This window comes from Staurois parvus, unplaced genomic scaffold (genome assembly GCF_062004578.1).
Source record: "Staurois parvus isolate SC_StPar_1 unplaced genomic scaffold, SC_StPar_1.0 ptg000044l, whole genome shotgun sequence".
In the NCBI taxonomy this organism is placed as follows: Eukaryota; Metazoa; Chordata; class Amphibia; order Anura; family Ranidae; genus Staurois; species Staurois parvus.
The window spans coordinates 2,553,089-2,573,383 of NW_028317840.1; the positions used below are offsets into that span (position 1 = coordinate 2,553,089).

Sequence of the window (20,295 nt, forward strand, 5' to 3'; positions counted from 1 at the left end):
AACCTGTCCCTACTCCTCAAGAACCTATCCCTGTCTCAAGCTGCATTCCCTGACAAATGGAGTATCTCTCCAAACTCTACCCACTTCACAAAAGCAATCCGAAACCTGGACACATGGACTTCTTAAAAGCCCTGCTGACCCAAGATAGCCACCAGGGGTCACATGGGTGCAGCATAGCCAAGCGGCATGCTGCTCCATGACCCAGGAAACCTCAGAGAAACCAGGTTTCCCTTGACTTCCTCTCCAGGCTGTGGTGGCACTCGTTTTGAGTGCCTCCTGCAGTGGTGTAAACAGACTGCACCTGCCTACAAGCACCTGACTCACAGGCTGGGTGTAGAACTAGGAGATCGTGCATATAGAAAATGACAAGTTATTATTCCTGGAACCTACATTTGAATATTAAAGTGAATAATAGATTTCATATGCATTTATTCATTTGTACATACTACAGTTGTGACCAAAATTATTCAACCCCCACTGAAATTGAGTGTTTTGGCCAGTTTGACATTGCTTTTGATCATTCAGTCATCTTGCTTACATTTACATTAAAGAGGCACTTGTAGGTCAGACAAATATAACATAACAGTTATAATGAAATAACCACAAATGTCTTTTCTGTGCTCACAGCATTATCAGTTTTATTCAACCCCCAAGTGACATTCAATCTTAGTACTTAGTACAGCATCCTTTTACAGTTATAACAGCTTTTAAACGTGAAGCATAGCTTGACACAAGTGTCTTGCAGCGATCTACGGGTATCTTCGCCCATTCTTCATGGGCAAAGGCCTCCAGTTCAGTCACATTCTTAGGCTTGCGCACTGCAACTGCTTTCTTTAAGTCCCACCAGAGGTTCTCAATCGGATTTAAGTCTGGTGACTGCGATGGCCACTCCAAAATGTTCCAGCCTTTCCTCTGCAACCATGCTCTAGTGGACTTGGAGGTATGCTTGGGATCATTGTCCTGTTGAAAGGTCCAACGTCTCCCAAGCCTCAGGTGTGTGACGGACTGCATCACGTTTCCATCCAATATCTCCTGGTACTGAAGAGAATTCATGGTACCTTGCACACGCTGAAGCTTCCCTGTACCTGCAGAAGCAAAACAGCCCCAAAGCATGATTGACCCTCCACCATGCTTCACAGTAGGCAAGGTGTTCTTTTCATCATAGGCCTTGTTCTTCCTCCTCCAAACATAGCGTTGATCCATGGGCCCAAACAGTTCTAATTTTGTTTCATCAGTCCACAGAACACTATCCCACAACTTTTGTGGTTTGTCCACATGGCTTTTGGCATACTGCAGTCGACTCTTCTTATTCTTTGGAGACAGCAAGGGGGTACGCCTGGGAGTTCTGGCACGGAGGCCTTCATTACGCAGTGTGCGTCTTATTGTCTGGGCTGAAACTTCTGTACCCACATCTGACAAATCTTTTCTCAGTTCCTCAGCAGTCACACGGGGACTTCTCTCCACTCTACGCTTCAGGTAGCGCACAGCAGTCGAAGTCAGCATCTTCTTTCTGCCACGACCAGGTAGCGTTTCAACAGTGCCCTTTGCCTTGAATTTGCGAATGATGCTTCCTAAGGTGTCTCTTGGTATGTTTAACATCTTTGCAATCTTCTTATAGCCATTGCCCTTCCTGTGAAGAGAAATCACCTCTTCTCTTGTCTTCCTGGACCATTCTCTTGCCTTCACCATGTTTGTAACCACACCAGTAAATGTCTAGAAGGAGCTGAGTATCACAGTCATTTTAAAGCTGCCTAATTGGTGCTTATTATGCTTGATTGCTGCTCGGTGACATCCACAGGTGTTTTCAATACCTGATGGAAAGCACCTGTATGAACCTCTGTTCTTCAGAGTGGTAGTCTTTAAGGGGTTGAATAATTGTGGCAATGAAGAAACCACATAAGAACCATTTACTACTGTATTACATAAACAATTGATGTCATTTTAGTTGCATTTGGGTAGTTACAACGTCCTTGTAGGATTTGATTCTGAATACAATTCCAAATGTACACTATAGTCCCTAAACCCCTTTACAGCATTGGGGGTTGAATAATTTTGGTCACAACTGTAGATAATAACTTACTAACAAAACAGCCATATTTCCAAATCCTTAGAAATGCTAAGCAAAATCTCTTCTGTTCCTGGTTCTTGATCTGCATACTAGTCCTTGCATAGTTAAATCACTTGCATTGAACCTAATTGACATAATTTCGCTAGCTTGCACCTTGGCAGTCAAAGAACTCTCAGCTTCCACTTAAAGTTTTAAAAACTAGTTTTAGGGTTGTGACATATTGTCTCAAAGTGGACAATAAACTGACCTCCTACCATCTAAGCTCCAAGGGTGCTCAACTCAAATATTGCCCAGCCACAGGGTCCATTCCTAATATGAAATGGTCCACTTTTATATGCTGCTTACATATTAAATTCATGCTTCAATAACAACAGGTCTTCCCTGGCTTGCCAAATTATTTCTGCATCCTTTTTTTTTTTTTTAAACAAGGACTTATGAACTCACATGTCCAAAGTAAGAACTATTGGTGTTGCCAGCTTTTTCTCCTCTCACTTTCACTGGACATAGATGGGTAGTTTAAAAGCCACTCCTCCATCCATACAAGCAAGGTGGATGGAGGAATCCAGTCTGTCTAGACATTGAAACTATCAGAATATACTGACCAGCAGTTGCAGCAACTGATTGTCAAAAAATGTTTCAATTTGTCCCTTTGACAGAAGTCAGTCAAGCAACCGACTTACAGTTGTGTCCAAAATTATTCAACCCCCAATGCTGTAAAGGGGTTTAGGGACTATAGTGTACATTTGGAATTGTATTCAGAATCAAATCCTACAAGGACGTTGTAACTACCCAAATGCAACTAAAATGACATCAATTGTTTATGTAATACAGTAGTAAATGGTTCTTATGTGGTTTCTTCATTGCCACAATTATTCAACCCCTTAAAGACTACCACTCTGAAGAACAGAGGTTCATACAGGTGCTTTCCATCAGGTATTGAAAACACCTGTGGATGTCACCGAGCAGCAATCAAGCATAATAAGCACCAATTAGGCAGCTTTAAAATGACTGTGATACTCAGCTCCTTCTAGACATTTACTGGTGTGGTTACAAACATGGTGAAGGCAAGAGAATGGTCCAGGAAGACAAGAGAAGAGGTGATTTCTCTTCACAGGAAGGGCAATGGCTATAAGAAGATTGCAAAGATGTTAAACATACCAAGAGACACCTTAGGAAGCATCATTCGCAAATTCAAGGCAAAGGGCACTGTTGAAACGCTACCTGGTCGTGGCAGAAAGAAGATGCTGACTTCGACTGCTGTGCGCTACCTGAAGCGTAGAGTGGAGAGAAGTCCCCGTGTGACTGCTGAGGAACTGAGAAAAGATTTGTCAGATGTGGGTACAGAAGTTTCAGCCCAGACAATAAGACGCACACTGCGTAATGAAGGCCTCCGTGCCAGAACTCCCAGGCGTACCCCCTTGCTGTCTCCAAAGAATAAGAAGAGTCGACTGCAGTATGCCAAAAGCCATGTGGACAAACCACAAAAGTTGTGGGATAGTGTTCTGTGGACTGATGAAACAAAATTAGAACTGTTTGGGCCCATGGATCAACGCTATGTTTGGAGGAGGAAGAACAAGGCCTATGATGAAAAGAACACCTTGCCTACTGTGAAGCATGGTGGAGGGTCAATCATGCTTTGGGGCTGTTTTGCTTCTGCAGGTACAGGGAAGCTTCAGCGTGTGCAAGGTACCATGAATTCTCTTCAGTACCAGGAGATATTGGATGGAAACGTGATGCAGTCCGTCACACACCTGAGGCTTGGGAGACGTTGGACCTTTCAACAGGACAATGATCCCAAGCATACCTCCAAGTCCACTAGAGCATGGTTGCAGAGGAAAGGCTGGAACATTTTGGAGTGGCCATCGCAGTCACCAGACTTAAATCCGATTGAGAACCTCTGGTGGGACTTAAAGAAAGCAGTTGCAGTGCGCAAGCCTAAGAATGTGACTGAACTGGAGGCCTTTGCCCATGAAGAATGGGCGAAGATACCCGTAGATCGCTGCAAGACACTTGTGTCAAGCTATGCTTCACGTTTAAAAGCTGTTATAACTGTAAAAGGATGCTGTACTAAGTACTAAGATTGAATGTCACTTGGGGGTTGAATAAAACTGATAATGCTGTGAGCACAGAAAAGACATTTGTGGTTATTTCATTATAACTGTTATGTTATATTTGTCTGACCTACAAGTGCCTCTTTAATGTAAATGTAAGCAAGATGACTGAATGATCAAAAGCAATGTCAAACTGGCCAAAACACTCAATTTCAGTGGGGGTTGAATAATTTTGGACACAACTGTATGTCAAACAGCTATGCTTTGATCGAAATTCAGTCAGTCCCTGCTGAACCAGATGAATTTCAATCTGTCTATTGCCAACTTCACTTTGGGGGCTATAAATTATCCAATTCTGCTCAAATCTGACAGCCAGTATGATGCTTGCAAAAAGGGTCCTAGTGAGGAAAAACAAGTTCTTCTAACTGTCAGAATGCTTTGTTGTTATTCAGAGTTGGAAAATCTCTATATAATGCTGAGTCAGCACTCTTATCACCAAGTATAAGAGTTTTAATCATGTTTACCACTTCTATCTAGTAAGACCAGAAACCATAGAGGATGGGCAATGTCTCTCCACTTATTGTCCACCAGCAAACATCTATCTATCTATCTATCTATCTATCTAAAGTCAGCATTACATATACAGGTAGCACACTATGTCTTTTGTTATTAGTCTAGCACATGAATATACCAATTGCGATTTGAGTGTCAAAGTTTATTTATAAAGGAATGACCGATTCTTCACATTCCATTCCCCTCACTTGCCATTTTCTCACTTATCATAGCCTTTTATAAGATCCACCGCCGTTATAGAAGACATTCATTGCCCACATCCTCCCAAATAATGTGGCAATTGCTATATTTTCTCACATCAGTCCTTTTGCAAACATTCTTCATTTTTGAATGGCAAGTTCTAGCTTTGTATGGGGACTCGTGACCACACTTGCTTTACATTCCACAAATCTGATGGTTTTACTCTTCAAGTCTCATTTGTGAAGACTATTAACACTCTCCATCCACTTCCAATCAAGTAACTTACGTCAAAGAGGAAATTGCAAGCCTACTTCCAGTAAATGAATTTAACAAAATGCCTCAAGGGCATATTTACAATGTTCCTTATATACTTTTTACAGATTGCTCAAAAAATATTCAGAAATGAAAGTTAAAATGTTTACACTTGAATCAAGGTTAATGTAATGATGTTTTGCTTTTCAGCTCAAAAGCTTCAGCGCCAAATACATGAAAGCCAGGCGGAAAGCAGCCTATCAGTTAATACAATAGATCCTGGAGACAGAAAGGCAGCAACATATGACCAAGGTTAGTCGCCTTTTAATAGTAATGGAGAAAGTCAGTAAGGATAAAAAATTCCAGGGGCATAATCGCATGATATGAGCATAAAGCGAGTTGAAGCCATGTATAATTGGAGGTTCTTCTCAGATAAGTGCTCATTCCTAATTAATGCATACAGGTGGTTATAACTAGTATCAGAAAGGCAGTATGTCTTGTTATAGGCCCAGCATTTTGAACAGCATTGCTTTTTCTTCCAAACTGCATGCAAAAAACAAAAAGTGAAAATATAGTACATCATTACATTGATTGCTGCAGATTGTGTCCTCTCTGTTAACATCCTGCAACTTCATAAAGCTTTTGTTGTAAGCATTTGAGGAAATGAAGTGTAAGGTGTACTTTACCTCCCTAGTTTTATTGAAGAGCTTTGGTGTTTTCAGAATGATATCTCCGGCAGCACTGTAAATCACAGCATACTTCTGATCTCTGGACCCTGCCCTGCAGCATGCTGATCATAGTAGTTGGCCTCATAGACTTCTCAAGGTAGTTTCCCTAACAATGAAGAGCTGTAACCCAAACTAAATTGACAGATGCCGCTCAAGGCTCCACCGGGTGTAGAAACCACCTGGAGTGCAGACAAGGACAGAGCTCGTCCCAGCTCTAGGTATCTAATGGAAAAGGTAAAAGTAATGGAAATCAGACATCTCTGCAAAACGCCGTAAGAAGGTTTTTGAGAGCCTCAGCCTGGGCTCCAACCAGGCCATGCTCCCAGGAACGTGGCCTGTTTGGAGCTCAGGCTGATGCTGTCATACACCTTTTTACAGGGTTTTGCAGAGATGTGTGACTAACAGTACTTTTACCTCACCTTTACCAGAGTCTGGATGTGTGATGGGAGAAGGAGAACTGAAAGAAAGTCAAATTGTCAAGAGCCTCAGTCTAACAATAGTTGTAGGTGCATACATTTGAAGAGTATGTAAACCCAACATTTCATATTCCTGATGTGTGCCTGCTGAATTATGCACTTGTATGAAAAAATATCCTGTTCTCTTTGTATTGTTTCCTTTGTGTGAAATCCTGCCAGTCCCTCTGCTTTCCTATTAAAAACTGACCACATTAAGCAGGAGAACACAGTGTGGTCAGTTCTATAGCTGTGCTGTGAACTCAGCCTGCTCTCCCCCAATGATCAGACTTATCCTGACAACCCCCCCTTACTACACAGCCTTTTACTGGAAAGATCAGTGTGCTGCTGTAAACCGAATGGGTTGTTTTACAAGGTGAGGGTTTACATGCTTTAAATCCCAACTCAAGTGCTCAAGAACTTTCAAGTGCTATGTAAAAATGACAAATATTAAATGAAACCTGGAAGAACACCACAATATTTAAACTTTTTTAATTGTGTACTTTTTTTTTCAGTGTTTCCTTCTTTTTCAGTTTTTCCACCACTGCTTTATTGACATTATTGTCTCTTATAATATCGTACTTTCTCAACAATATTTCATTATTGTTGACATATACTGTACTGTACATCTGCAGAACTGTCTTCTACACTGAGAGAGACTAACATACAGACACATCTTTACTATCAACAATTCTTTAAGAGTACCTTGATCCATCTTCCCTGACTAAGTTATCCACCTTGAGCTTTTACACTCTGAGTAAACATTTTTTTTTTTGTCACACAATACCAATATGAAGCACTGCAGCAAAAACTGACAGATCAGATTTACAACCAAGAAATGAAGCTGACTCTTCTTCATCGAAATGTGGAGAACATTTCCTCTAGTCTGAACGACATGCATAGAACATTGTATTCTCTGGAGGAGAAGATCAATGATGTTGATAAAGGAACAAATCTGCAATCATTTCTTAAAGGTAAAAAATATATGGCAAGGAGCTGACCTGTGTATCCTAGAAGGCTTTTATGTGCACTGTGAACCGATTGGCAGAGGAGCATGTATCCATGTGTTTAGGTGCATGTAAATGAAGTGCATGTACCCAAGTGTTTAGGTGCATGCAGATATGAAATCTGGCCATTTTCAGTGAGTGGTCCCAGAGGCTACCAGCCAACCACTGTCAATGTAAATGACATTTTTTATACTACTCACAGCTAATCAAGTGAGCTGGTTGAAATATTTTCGTGTGTAAACAACAATAAGTTCCATAATTTATCAGATCAGTCATCAGGCAATTCAAATTTCTACTCCAAGATATTTCCGTAACAGTTAAGCTGCACATTCCTGATGCTCCTGTAGGTGTTATCCCCACAAGTCTATGAGGAATCATGTCCAACCAGACAAAGAATCAAACTATGGCTTGATTAATTACCTACCTGAAGTAATTAGAGAATGATCAAGGCCTCTGTCAAACCCTAACATTATATAGAGGAGCATACCGTATATACTCGAGTATAAGCCGAGTTTTTCAGCACATTTTTTGTGCTGAAAAAACGGCCCCCTCGGCTTATACTCGAGTCAACGTCTGCAGGGGGCTGCTGTCTCTTACCTGGCTCTGGTCCCACGACAATCCGGTCCAGGAAGCGCGGCTGCTCCTTCATTCGGTTCGTCCACTGGATGTTCGCGCGGCTGCTCGGCTCCGCCTTCTCACTGGTGATTGGCCGCCAGAACTGTAGCTCAGGAAAGGCACACAGGCGGCCAATCACCGGCGAGGAGGCGGAGCTGAGCGGCCCCGCGAAAATCGAGTGAAGGAGATGCAGGTAAGTGTGCCGTGCTTAGGTGCTGCTGCAACCACATATGCTGGCTGCAGCAGCACCACACTGGAACAGGGGTCAGCAAGTGTCAGTGGGAGGAATAGTGCCCCATCATTGGTGTCACGGATACCAATGATGGGGCATTATTCCTCCCACTGACACCAACGATGGGGCACTTTTCCTCCCCCCCACTGACAACAACGATTGGGCACTATTCCTCCCCCCCCCCACTGACACCAATGATGGGGCACTATTCCACCCCCCACTGACACCAATCATGGAGCACTATTCCACCCCCCACTGACACCAATCATGGGATACTATTCCTCCCCCCCACTGACACCAACGATGGGGCACTTTTCCTCCCCCCCCACTGACACCAACAATGGGGCACTATTCCTCCACCCCCCACTGACACCAATGATGGGATACTATTCCTCCCACTGACACCAATGTTGGGACACTATTCCTCCCACTGACACCAATGATGGGACACTATTCCTCCCACTGACACCAAAGATGGGGCACTATTCCACTGACACCAATAATGGGGTGCTATTCCCCCCACTGATACTAATGATGGGGCACTATTCCTGCCACTGATACCAATGATGGGGCACTATTCCTCCCACTGACACCAATGATGGGGCGCTATTCCTCCCACTGACACCAATGATGGGGCACTATTCCTCCCACTGATACCAATGATGGGGCACTATTCCTCCCACTGATACCAATGATGGGGCACTATTCCTCCCACTGATACCAATGATGGGGCACTATTCCTCCCACTGATACCAATGATGAGGCACTATTCCTCCCACTGATACCAATGATGGGGCACTATTCCTCCCACTGATACCAATGATGGGGCACTATTCCTCCCACTGACACCAATGATGAGGCACGATTCTTCCCACTGGTGTTCCCACCCTCGGCTTATACTCGAGTCAATAGTTTTTCCCAGTTTTTTGTGGTAAAATTAGGTACCTCGGCTTATATTCGGGTCGGCTTATACTCGAGTATATACGGTAATATCTTTCTCTCTTGAGCATTTTTAATAGGGCCATAAATAAATATAAGATGAATGTAAATAACTTTTTGATTTTAGCAAGGATTTGTTAGGTCTAACCACAATTACAATTTGCAAAAGGTTTTACTGAAAGTGAAATATAAGTGCATATAGTGTACTAGGAAAGCAGGACTTATTTTTGTTACTACAAATTAGGTATTTCCAGTAATTCTATAAAGTCATCTATATCTGTCTTACCAAAATGCATTATATTTTACATGGTATCTTTTAATTTCAGATCCATTGGCTAAAAGCCTTACAGAGCTCATCAAAAATATTGTTAAAGATCAGTTTACCATGTTGCAAATGGACATGAAAGAAACTATTGCCCAGATCTACAAAAGTATGTCTGAAACATCTCTTGAAGTTGAAAAAATCAGGGAATCTGTAAAACTTTTAAATAGCACAATAACTTCTGCCCATCAAAAGTGTGCAGAAGAAGAAGAAAACAAGGCAAGCAATGAAGATGTATTGGAACTAAAGAAACGAATAGAGCATTTAAAAAATACTGCTTTTGTTTGCACTTCATCCTTTAAAGAGATGGAAGAAAAGCATACTGCTCTGGAAGAAGACTTAAACCATGAGAAATCTAGGAGCAGAGAATATTTTGAAACTCTCAACAATACATTGAGCAAAATGAAGGAAATTCATGATCAGTTATTGACTGAAGAACATGCTACAGAACAAACAGTACTGCCACCAAATACCTCCAATGATGAAAATATAACAGAATATCTTTTGGCTCTACAAGAGAGAATGAAAAAACAGAATATAATGATGCTTCAACTTTATGATGATATTTATGCACAAGACAGCAAAATCAATAACCTTACCATTACTTTGGGTCTTCAGAAACAATCAATCGAAAAAGCTTGTGAAGACAAATTTTCAACCTGTAAAAATGACTTTCAGAAACAGTTAAAGGATGCTGAAGACAATATGCATGTCCTAAACAAAACCGTCTCTGATGTTGTCGTTCCCTTGGATGGTAAAATTGATAAAATGAATGAGCAGATTAACGATCTGTGTTATGATATGGAAATACTGCAACCTTTAATAGAAAAAGGGGCTCCGTTTAGCATGACAACGAATTATGAGCACAAAAATGATGTAAGTGAAGTTAATACACAGATTAAAAACATTACAGATTTTCTCAATACCCTAACTTCTGTAGTACACAATCTTATGAAAGGTCAAGAAGAACTTCAAATCAAAGCAGAAAAACACAAAGAACTCTTTGAAAGGCGTTTTAACGAATGCATCATGGAAGTTGAAGATGGTCTTAATAACACCATGGACATACTGAATGATGCTGTTGACTCTATCCATGATGAATTTGTGACAAAGTCAGACATTTTTGATATACAAAACAAAGCTGAGCTTTACACTAACGCTACTAATGATAAACTTGAAAGTGGTTTGTTAGCCATCTCAGTGCTAAATGAAACACTTCAAAATCTGACCACTGCACTTAGAATCCATAAAAATGACAGCGTATCTGCAAATTATGCTGTTGTATCAAGTAAAGATGATGCCAGCATGTCCCCTTATTTTCTTGACTTGTCACAGAAGATAAATATTTTACAGTTCAGATTGCTTCAGTGTCAAGTAAACATTACTCAAATCGAGGAAAAAGTGGAAATTTCTGTTATCAATATGCAAAACTGTGAATCTCGTTTACAAACTATAGAAGCTCAAGTAAATACGATCCTGGCTAACCCAACCACTTTACCAAAAACTTTTGAAGTTTCTACCAACCAAAAAAGTGTCCAGCAGGAACTCTATTCTAGAATCAAAGCTCTTGAATTTAAATCTATCCGGCTTTCAACAAGCATACCACAGCTGAATAAAACTGCAAATGAGGCAAAGGTTCTATGTCAAACTGTATTCATCACAGTTAAGAAAGTCAATGAAAGTGTGCCGAAATTAGTTAAAGCAGCTCAGCCAAACATAACAAGTTTACAGAAAGGCTTTGAGGAGCTCATAAGTTCATTAATACAAATGAAGATGTCGACGGTTTTGTCAAACCTAACGGGTTATGTAGATAAATCCCTATCTGATATTACAACCAATATGGCTAAACTTCAAAAACAGATAAAGGTTCCTGTGAAGAAAGCACCTGTCCCAAAGAAGCTCCCCATCAATGCCACAATTTCTGCTACTGGGCGAAGCCAACGAAATTCTGATATGACAGATCAAGGTGAGTTTTTCTTGATAACAAGCACTGATTTTGTAGATCTAAGAGCGAGATGGACAGTTATGTAGGTAAACTCTGTGTGTTACCACAAATAAAAAACCAAAAAGAAACCCTTATAGTGTTCCCACACCTAAAATTAAATATCAGCAAATAGAGTGTTGCGCTACTCTGTGACAAATATACAATATAAATAATAATACCCCCCCAAAAAAAATTATATATATATATATATATATATATAAAACAATAGTCCCATAATACATCCCCTATATTAAATTAGAGAGCAAGTTGAAAATCCCATATTAGTCTCTATAGTCTCTATAGTTCACTCTCCCATCTTGCTTGTGAAAGTACTATAACATTTTTCCCGTGCTCCTCCAAACTTAAAAGTGCACTACCACCAGAAGACATAGCCGCTCACCTGAAATAATGTACATATATATATATATATATATATATATATATATATATATATATATACACACACACACACACACACACGCAACGTTCGGTTCAAGGCCCTACCCTGATGAAGCCACATGGGTTGGTGGCATAGCATGTAGGGCGGAGCCAAGTGACATCACATGGAGCTGAAAAAGTTGTTTGTTTTACAATGCTGGTAATGTATTTTACATTGTGAGTACATTTTATAGCTGTTGTTACTTATTTTGAGTATTAAATGTTGTCACATGATTGGATGCTACCTCTTCTTCCTATCACTGATTGTTTGTGATGGAGAGTTTGGTGCAGTGGATTTTAAGTGAACCAGCTACCATTATCTAAGAGGATTAAAAAGGGATCTGCTGCCTGGGAGATATATGCCAATATTCATTTGTCATGCCCCAGAGACCTGTACAGTTGTGACCAAAATTATTCAACCCCCACTGAAATTGAGTGTTTTGGCCAGTTTGACATTGCTTTTGATCATTCAGTCATCTTGCTTACATTTACATTAAAGAGGCACTTGTAGGTCAGACAAATATAACATAACAGTTATAATGAAATAACCACAAATGTCTTTTCTGTGCTCACAGCATTATCAGTTTTATTCAACCCCCAAGTGACATTCAATCTTAGTACTTAGTACAGCATCCTTTTACAGTTATAACAGCTTTTAAACGTGAAGCATAGCTTGACACAAGTGTCTTGCAGCGATCTACGGGTATCTTCGCCCATTCTTCATGGGCAAAGGCCTCCAGTTCAGTCACATTCTTAGGCTTGCGCACTGCAACTGCTTTCTTTAAGTCCCACCAGAGGTTCTCAATCGGATTTAAGTCTGGTGACTGCGATGGCCACTCCAAAATGTTCCAGCCTTTCCTCTGCAACCATGCTCTAGTGGACTTGGAGGTATGCTTGGGATCATTGTCCTGTTGAAAGGTCCAACGTCTCCCAAGCCTCAGGTGTGTGACGGACTGCATCACGTTTCCATCCAATATCTCCTGGTACTGAAGAGAATTCATGGTACCTTGCACACGCTGAAGCTTCCCTGTACCTGCAGAAGCAAAACAGCCCCAAAGCATGATTGACCCTCCACCATGCTTCACAGTAGGCAAGGTGTTCTTTTCATCATAGGCCTTGTTCTTCCTCCTCCAAACATAGCGTTGATCCATGGGCCCAAACAGTTCTAATTTTGTTTCATCAGTCCACAGAACACTATCCCACAACTTTTGTGGTTTGTCCACATGGCTTTTGGCATACTGCAGTCGACTCTTCTTATTCTTTGGAGACAGCAAGGGGGTACGCCTGGGAGTTCTGGCACGGAGGCCTTCATTACGCAGTGTGCGTCTTATTGTCTGGGCTGAAACTTCTGTACCCACATCTGACAAATCTTTTCTCAGTTCCTCAGCAGTCACACGGGGACTTCTCTCCACTCTACGCTTCAGGTAGCGCACAGCAGTCGAAGTCAGCATCTTCTTTCTGCCACGACCAGGTAGCGTTTCAACAGTGCCCTTTGCCTTGAATTTGCGAATGATGCTTCCTAAGGTGTCTCTTGGTATGTTTAACATCTTTGCAATCTTCTTATAGCCATTGCCCTTCCTGTGAAGAGAAATCACCTCTTCTCTTGTCTTCCTGGACCATTCTCTTGCCTTCACCATGTTTGTAACCACACCAGTAAATGTCTAGAAGGAGCTGAGTATCACAGTCATTTTAAAGCTGCCTAATTGGTGCTTATTATGCTTGATTGCTGCTCGGTGACATCCACAGGTGTTTTCAATACCTGATGGAAAGCACCTGTATGAACCTCTGTTCTTCAGAGTGGTAGTCTTTAAGGGGTTGAATAATTGTGGCAATGAAGAAACCACATAAGAACCATTTACTACTGTATTACATAAACAATTGATGTCATTTTAGTTGCATTTGGGTAGTTACAACGTCCTTGTAGGATTTGATTCTGAATACAATTCCAAATGTACACTATAGTCCCTAAACCCCTTTACAGCATTGGGGGTTGAATAATTTTGGTCACAACTGTATATACTGTATATCTATATAGGTTCATTACTTCAGGTTAGTGGCTACTTCTTCTGGTGGTGGTGCACTTTCAAGTTTTGTGGAGCAAGGGGATATTGTTAAAGTACTTTCACAAGCAAGAAGGGAGTGTGAACTATAGAGACTGATATTGGTTTTTCAGCTCACTCATTTGATATATGGGATGTATTATGCTATGCAAAGCCATATATAGCAGTGTGCAGGAGCTGACAGGGGAGAGATCTGTGCTGTTTATACACTGGTGTCTCCCACGTCGGGTGTTGGCGAGAAATCACTGGCCGGGACCCGGTGATTGACAGCTGAGGCCGCGAATGGTGGCGCGGGTAGGGCCCCATATATATATATATATATATATATATATATATATATATATATACACACACACACATACATACATATACATACAAGTGATTTTGCGCACCTGTGCTGCCCTGTTGCAGCATTTCTGCTATTGGGCGGTACAGAAGCAGTTAATGTGCACCAAACAGTACTTTTTTACATATTTATTTATTTATTTTGCATTAGTACATGTCTCCAAGGGCAGTGTTTAGCTCTCAATGTCATTTGTTTGACACTTGCTTACCTATTAACCTTGAAAAAGGTCATAATTGAATTTAAAGATTTGTCTCTCATTACCATTCAAAAGCTGTTTGGTGAATGTCCTGCAATCAAACCCAGGTACTCTCAGCTTATCATTACTAGGGACCCCTGTTCTGGTGACAGCTGCCTAAGGGCCAACGTCGATGCATTTGGTATGCAAATACAACCCAAGTTTGACATAAGGTTGAGAGGTTTCTGAAATTGTTCAAAATTCATTGACAGGCATTTGACCTCTTCCTGGTCTGCATTTAAAGTGATAGTAGAGTAAATTTTTCTTTACATAACAAACATGTCATACTTACCTGCTCTGTGCAGTGATTTTGCACAGAGTAGCCCCAATCCTCCTCTTCGTAGATCACCCACCAGCTTTCATGGCCCCTCCCTCCTGTCAAGTGCCCCCAGAGCAAGCAACTTGCTATAGGGGCACCCAAGCAGGCTTATTCCTGAGTCGCGGCTCTGCGTGTCCATTCACACACAGAGCAGTGGCTTGGCCCCACCCCCTATTTCTCTTCATTGGCTCACTGACTGTGATTGCCAATGGCTCCTACTGCTATCTCAGCCAATGAGGAGGGGCAGTCCCTGGAGAGCAGAGGCTCTTGTGCGCATCACTGGATTCCGATGGGGCTGAGGTGTTGGGGGGGCTGAGTTAACCTGTTTCAAGCTGCATTTGGATTTTCATAGATTTGTATAGAGGGAGAAGTAGTCCTTACTAGAACAAAAGCCATCTACGAAAGCCCCAATAGGGAAATTTCCCACACGTTGTAGATATTTTCTCTAATTTTTAGTTGGGTCTCCAGGACAAGGGTTGAAGGGAAATCTCCCAAACAAAAAAAAAATTGTGAGGTTTTAACACTTCTCTTTTCAAAACTTGAAAAAAAGGTTTGGCTAAATGTACACTAACAGTTTACTGTATTCAATGCAGCAGAAGCTGTAGTTTAAAAGTAATTATGATGGCGTCTTTCTTGGCAGATGACTACTCCAGCTGCAGCAGCTCTCCTTGCTATAATGGTGGTACTTGCATTAATGACCTCAAAGGCTTTGTGTGTGCCTGCCGTCATCCTTTTGGAGGACTAAACTGCAGCCTAAAGATGACAGATGACAACACTGAATCATTAGGCAAGTCATTTTGTGTGTTTTGTCAACTAGTAAACTTTATGTGTCTATATACATTTACATTTGGTCTTTGTGAAAAACATAATGGCACATAATACAGGGCCCAAGTAGGAAATATTATTATTAATATACAGGATTTATATAGCGCCAACAGTTTGCTCAGCACTTTACAATATAAAGGGAGACAATACAGTTACTATACAGTTCAATACAAGAGGGCCCTGCTCCTTGGAGCTTACAATCTAAGAGGGAGGGGCTCGTGGTACAAAAGGTAAAAACTGTGGGGGATGACCTGATAGGAACATAGAAGATTAGGTTATTAGCTGAAGGCAGGATAGGCTTCCCTGAAGATACAGGTTTTCAGAGATCGCCTAAAAGTGGGCAGAGTAGGCGATAGTCCAGTAGATAGTAGATTGGGGTAGAGAGTTTCAGAAGATGGGGGAGGCTCTGGAGAAGTCCTGGAGATGAGCATGGAAGGAGAAGACAAGGGAGCTACAGAACAGAAGGTCATGGGAAGAGCGGAGATGATGGTTTAGGTGATATTTGGATTGATGATGTAATTTGGGGCAGAGTTATAAATGGCTTTATATGTTATTGTTAATGTTTTGAATTTTATTCGTTGGGCAACGGGAAGCCAGTGGAGGGATTGACAGAGAGGGATGGCAGATATGGAATGGTTGGTAAGCTGGATGAGTCTGGCAGCAGCAATCATGATAGACTGGAGAGAGATAACTAGGGAGTGAATAAGTTGCTTAGTGGTTGTAGTGGTTAAAAACGGGCGTATTTTGGAGATGTTGTGGAGGTGAAGTCTACAAGATTTGGACAGTGATTGGATTTTGGGCTGAAAGGACAAATCAGAGTCCAGGAAATAGGTTAAAGTTATGCTGTCCTAGTCCACGTGAGTAAGCATGATGAGAAATATTACTTCTGTAGTCTCTACGATTCGGAAAAAAATTGGTCTGCTCATTTACCCAACAACTGGAGACTGGGAGCAGGATGAATATTACAATTAGCCTATACAGTATGTTATTTTTCAGGTAGTATCAATGTTACAGAAAAATCTGATGCAAGGTGCAGAATAATCAAATAAGTGCAGGTAGTTAAAAGGTGAATTGGCAAATAAGCAGGTTAAAGAGAGGTCACTCCTGATTGGTTGACTGTGAGCTGGCTGGGAGGTGTTTTATGGATGATCTGTAGGGAGGAGCGAGGTTAGTGCAGAGAGATCTTTGGACATCTTCTGCTTTTTTCCTAGAAAAGCAAACACCATGAGTGAGTTAAAGCATATTTTTAGTACAGATTTGGGTGGTTGCTGATACTAATGGGACTGAATGGTTGCAGAGTCAGGTATCTTTTTTACTGCAGTGGATTCAACATGATCCTCCGGACCTCTGGAGTACCTTAGTCTTAAAACATAACTCCATTTTTGTTGAGTAAAAAAAAACAATTGCAAGGATTTTAACAAAAATTTTTTGCACAGTCCTACCTGTTTCCGCTCTGAAGAAAAAAGTGTTTGTTTTGTGCACTTTTTCTGTGACTTTTTCATTATTAATCAGCTGTTGCACTTGCGGTGTTCTAATGAGGAAAATGCAGGGTCTGCAACCTTTTAGAAGTTACAAACCCTTTGGGAGTATCTCACCAAAAGTGATATTTTTGTTGCAGAGGATGCCTAAAATCTAACTTTATGCAGACTTCTAGAAAAATCTGTGAACCTATCACACAAGCAGGAAGTGACATTTCTGGGAGTGTTCCATACACCAATGGCTGGTTATCTACAGAGGGCCTCACAGCTTGGTCAGCAAGTTTCCTTGCTTCCACAAGCCAGTTTGAGCTTGGGAGGGGCCCTAGACATAGGTGCAATAGCAGGCATAGGCCCTGGAGAGAACAAGAAGGTTGGGGTGATATCACTGGTAGGCAGATCAGACCTGTATAGATAAGAAAGTAGATACAAGGAAGCCTGTCTCAAAATCCGCACCTACTGGTCCAACCCAGAAAGACAACAGGTCTAAAGGGGAGGTCACAGCTTCGAAAGATGAAGAGGACAGTGCTGGAAAGTGGCAGCCAGTGAGAGCTTCTGGGGAGATGACTGCTGGGTTGGATGGTCTCAGTCTGCCTGCTGAGTACCAAATACCAAGTACCACCCCCTCAATTCTGTTTCTGGGCCAGACTAAGCAAACAGCATCAGGGGCTGACCACCAAGGATAACCGAAGAAAATCAACAAATATACAGACAAGGTTAGCTTGGTGGAATAAGCAAATTGTGCTGTTTATGTATGTTTTTAAAGCCTCTTGAGGGCGAGAGAAAAAAATTGGCAAAGGAGAGTACATAGAAATATTCTCTCTCTCCTTCCATTTGAGAGGTTTAACCACTTCCAGTGTGGGCCAATTCTGACATTCCTCTCCTACATGTAAAAAACATCTACAAAACACAACACCTTATACGTATGAGTGTGATAGACACAGGAGAAAACTACTCCAAGCCTTGCTATCATCTGTGGACTGGGGATGTCCCAGAAACCAACTACAAAAATACTAACAGAAGAGGGCACACCAGCCTATTGCATTATCTCATGTGACATTTATTAATAATCTGTATTAAAATATACTCTCAAACCATATGAATGGAACAGCATATCAAGTTACACATTGGTAGCATAGTTGTTCATAGGACTCCGTCAAGCCCTCTTCATCACAGCCAAACCTTCAGGACCCTCTCAGCTCAGCTATTTATATAACACTGTTCATGACATGAGAACCACAAGCCCCTCCCTTCATAGGGGCAGGCCAAATTTCTCAAGGGCCATGTGACTGAAGAGTTACCAAATCTGCCAAAAGATGCATGGTGCTGAATGTTTGGCTCTATTGAAGAGGCTATAGCCCTCAAAACACGCATGCCAGGTAGAATTCTGGTGGAGTTTTCCTGAGCTTTAGAGTACGCCAAGTTCTATAAACAACTTTGCTATGGATATACTGTATAGCTGATATGCTATTCCATTCACATGGTTTTTGAGTATATTTTAATGCAGATTAATAAATGTCATGGGTTAATGCACTAGGCTGGTGAACCCTCTTCTGTTTGTGTCTATGTAAAATTATATAATTTTTTGCTAGAAAACTACTTATAACTCCCTAGCATTATATTGGTTTAAACAGAGGCCCTAGAGAATAAAATGGTGGGTGTTGTATATTTTTATGCCATACGGTATTTGCAAAGTGTTTTTTCACATGCTATTTTTTGGAAAAATACACTTAAATGAATTTAATGCACAAAAACACAATATATTATCCAGTTTTTTATAAAACATAAAAAGACGATGTTATGCCAAGTAAATAGATACCAAACATGTCACGCTTTAAAATTGTGTCCGACCATGGAACGGCGCCAAACTACGGTACATAAAAATCCCTGTAGGTGACACAGGAGAAGCCATTTTAGGGTTACACAGGAGGTCTGGAGCGAAATCTTTTACTCCCACTTTGACATTCACGGTAATAACTCACGTTTGGTTTAATCGTTGTTTACATATGCATGTGGGACATGTGCCAGTGCTTACATTTGTGGGCAAGCATGGGCAGATGGGGGCACTTTAAATTTTTTTTACTTAATTTATTTAGAAAAACATTATTTATTCTTTATTTTTTTTAATCAACTTTATTGCTATCACAAGGAATGAACAACATTACTTGCGAAAGCATGGGCTGTGACAGGTCCTCTTTATGATGAGATCTGGGGTCTATTAAACCCTAGACTTTTCCTCTGGCCTCCAATGCAGCCGATAACAGCCAGGTAAACACAGAACCAAAACAGGAAGTGGCAAAATCCTTGTCACTTCTGGTTTCTGACATCACACAAGTGGAAGGAACAACATCAGTTGCCACTAGTCACATCCTTACCAGGCTCTCCAATATCTGGGGAGAGCCTGGTAAAGGCAGCAGGAGGGGGGATCCCCTTCCGCTGCCTGTAAAATTAATCAAGTGGCTCTTTATCCGCTCAGATTACTTTTACTGGCTTCATAATCGCTGGCTGAAAACAATGATACCTCGGTCATTGTTTCAGCTGCAGCAATAACCTAGATATCACCCTTCCTATCCTGTGACTTGCCGTTATGTAGCTGGATGAGAATAGGTTAATCTACTCAAGGTTAAGCTGAGGACAGCAAAAAGGAGGACAAGGAGAATTGTTGGTACCATTTGATCCCACACACATTTGCCAATTGGTTTTAGGCATTTTCAAACATGGCCAGCGTTGCTCAACTCTATTCTGTTATTTAGATGTGATTAAGGAAACACATTTACATCTGAGTGGTTTGGTTCTGCTACAATGAGCAGTTTTGCCAGCAGAAAGCTGTAAAACCATTGCTTCACTGTTACAAAAGGCTAGTGGCTTGTGGATGAAGGTGGGCGATCTTAACCTTGGGACAGCCAGCCTCCAAGGAAAAAAACAGGGGATGTCTGGCAATTTAATGAAGGCCACATCTATTGCTGCATCAAGCACAAGTGTTCTGACTTTTCTTTACCTTGATGCTTCAAGCCAGGTAAAGGCTGATTCTTTAGGAAAAAGGGAGGACTCCAGTAAGGGATACCGGATCAGGAAGTCACACAGTTACTTGAATCAGGTTTTTCTGAACTTGAAATACTCCTTTCAATGCCAGGAGGTCGTGTCTCACAAACGTCAGAAAGAAGTTGACTTGGGTTGCATGGGAGGCCCTTTTA

At 41.3% G+C, this 20,295-nt stretch overlaps 1 protein-coding gene across 1 annotated transcript in view; it reads left to right on the forward strand.

Annotated features, from left to right (window-relative positions):
* Positions 1–20,295, forward strand: part of MMRN1 (multimerin 1) — a 191,769-nt gene that overhangs the window by 145,162 nt on the left and 26,312 nt on the right. Inside the window, exons 4-7 of the mRNA XM_089663785.1 lie at positions 5,335–5,436; positions 7,102–7,278; positions 9,424–11,385; positions 15,442–15,588. Of these exons, the coding sequence (XP_089519911.1) occupies positions 5,335–5,436; positions 7,102–7,278; positions 9,424–11,385; positions 15,442–15,588 (2,388 nt within the window). The remainder of the gene's footprint in view (positions 1–5,334; positions 5,437–7,101; positions 7,279–9,423; positions 11,386–15,441; positions 15,589–20,295) is intronic.